This window comes from Solanum tuberosum, unplaced genomic scaffold, assembly GCF_000226075.1.
Source record: "Solanum tuberosum cultivar DM 1-3 516 R44 unplaced genomic scaffold, SolTub_3.0 scf00026, whole genome shotgun sequence".
In the NCBI taxonomy this organism is placed as follows: domain Eukaryota; kingdom Viridiplantae; phylum Streptophyta; class Magnoliopsida; order Solanales; family Solanaceae; genus Solanum; species Solanum tuberosum.
Window position 1 is genome coordinate 1,161,311 of NW_006238952.1, and position 2,441 is coordinate 1,163,751.

The 2,441-nt window shown below is 38.2% G+C and overlaps 1 protein-coding gene across 1 annotated transcript; it reads left to right on the top strand.

Annotated features, from left to right (window-relative positions):
• Positions 1-903: 903 nt before the first annotated feature.
• On the top strand, positions 904-1,987 carry LOC102579910 (trihelix transcription factor GT-2-like). The gene has a single exon (XM_006341413.2). It carries the CDS (start codon positions 1,135-1,137, stop codon positions 1,936-1,938), a length of 804 nt encoding a protein of 267 aa, XP_006341475.1. The 5' UTR covers positions 904-1,134; the 3' UTR covers positions 1,939-1,987.
• Positions 1,988-2,441: the final 454 nt, after the last annotated feature.

Here is a 2,441-nt window from a genome sequence, read left to right on the forward strand (position 1 = left end):
CTACATATGATAGATTGGTTACACATAGAAACTCTTAGTAATAAAACAATTTTAACGTCATTCAATCTTTTAACATGTCACAAACTTATAGATGAGGCCCAAATTAAGGAACCGAGGCCATATATAAGTCGAATTAGTAGGCCCAAAGATTTATGACGTAGGCTCAGCAACTTGGGCTGACTTTAGGCATGCGCCCCCACCAAAGTGTGCAATGGAGGTCATCAACCTAGGCCATCGACCTTAATGATCACTCATTGACCCCGTCTAGATAAACATGTATAAAGCTGGTCCCTCCTTTTGTTTTATATTACTCCACCTCGTTGTCTCCCTTTGCCTCAGCCGATGTGGTACCATATTCACTCACTTAACTCACTTTCATTTTTGCACTCAATACAATTTTGTATATAGCTAGCTGAGTAAAAACATCAAAATTCTATGATCGGTTCTTAGTTTAAAACAAATAAACCACTGTTCTAATTTGGTTCTAATGAAAGAAGATGGATTTTTCAAAGCTATACCAATGAGAGAAAACGCTATACAATTTGTTACTCCCATTGTCTAAAACTACTTATCGCTATTAGACTAATGTTGGTCAAAGTTCATGCAGTTTCAATTTTGAGAAGTAAAAGGTGGCAAGGATATTGGACAGAGGGGGTAACATTATTAATCTTTTGAAAAATATTTTCAGTCACATAAGGGAAGTGTCTTCGGTTATAACAATCCCACTTTATTAGGTAAACTTATAATGTATTTAGTAGCATCAGTTACTTGTAAATTTTAGTAACCCAGGGTAAAGGGTCAACACACCTTTTAAATAGATGCCTTAAACGTTTAGGCAATAAATAGAGCACTAGTATTTGGTCACTCTCCCTTTTCAGAAATGGCAACAACTTCAATGACAGAATCAAGCAAAGCTGTATAGTTGGGTATTTGCAATTAGACAGCATAAATGTACTTAAAGAAAATCTGAAAAATTAAGAAAGCCTTTAAGATTGAATGCCTAAAGAAAGAATACATGCCTTTCTTTGGAAGTCAATCACCAATCAACTTGGTAAAAAAACAGCAAGTAATGTATAGACTATCCACAAAGATCTTTATATTGTCTTCTTGATTGACCTCTGCAGCAAAACTTCAATGAGTACATTAGGCTCAACAGAGATGAATGAGAACACTGCAATGTTAGCTGATGGACAGCAAAAACCGACTGAAGATGGCAAAAGTAAGACACCAAGACACTCGCGATGGACTAGGCAAGAGACGCTTGTTCTCATACAAGGGAAAAAGATTGCTGAGGAAAGAGCTCATAGGGGGCGTAAATCCACTTCTGTTTTTGGATCAGACAAGCCGGAACCCAAATGGGACTCGGTCTCTTCTTACTGCAGACAACATGGAGCAGATAGAGGACCTGTTCAATGTAGAAAACGTTGGAGCAACATGATCAGTGATTTCAAGAAAATTAAAACATGGGAGACACAGACAAATGGAAGCAGTGAATCTTATTGGATTATCAGTAACGATCTCAGGCGAGAGAAAAGGCTACCAGGTTCTTTTGATAGAGAAGTCTACAATGTCTTGGATGGGAAGGAATTCACAGCAGAAGCATACCAACTAGCTCTGGTAACCATAACCACAGATGAAAAACTTGACTATGGTGTAGAAACAGTTGAAGAAGAGGAAGCGGAAGAGGGAGAGGAAGAGAATGACAATGTTTCTCATACTGGGGAATATACTATGGAAGACGATGTTATGCCTCCAGCAGCGGAGGAAGTTGGAAGCAGCCCACTGAAGGAACACATCGTCATAGACAAAAAAGCTAAGTCCATTCCCTCTCCAGTGCCTAGATCAGGTAAACGTCCTTCAAAACTTGCTTTTCTCTCAAACAAAACCTCAACACAGAAGTTAACTAACTTTTTATCATCAGAACTTATCTGTGATTAGTTGAATGCTACACCGTAAAGATTGAAACAGTAAAGTACATTCCTCTGTATTGTTCAGCTGAAGGCGAGCAGCCTGGATCAGATTTCTGGAATAGCCCCATGTTTAAGGACAGAGTGAAGAAAAGAAGACTATCACCAGATGGTTGTATTGATAGTAATCTGGGATCTAAACTGCTGAAAACTCTGGAGCAAAACACCAACATGCTTCATTCACAACTTGATGCTCAAATGGAAAATCGTCAACGGGACAGGGAGCAGCAGAAGGAACAAACTAATAGCTTGATTGCTGTTCTCAATAAGGTAGCTGATGCAGTAGCAAGAGTTGCTGATAAGATGTAATGCAGTACCTTGATTTATTTTTGTTTTAGATTAAGTAAGAAGTAGGTTTTGAATGTTTATCGACTATCATTGCTCTTGACAGTGATTATGATGTCTGGTTAGTTGCTGGTACTTGGTTCTGAATCTTCAAATCTTTTTGACAACCATAAGATTTTATTTACATCT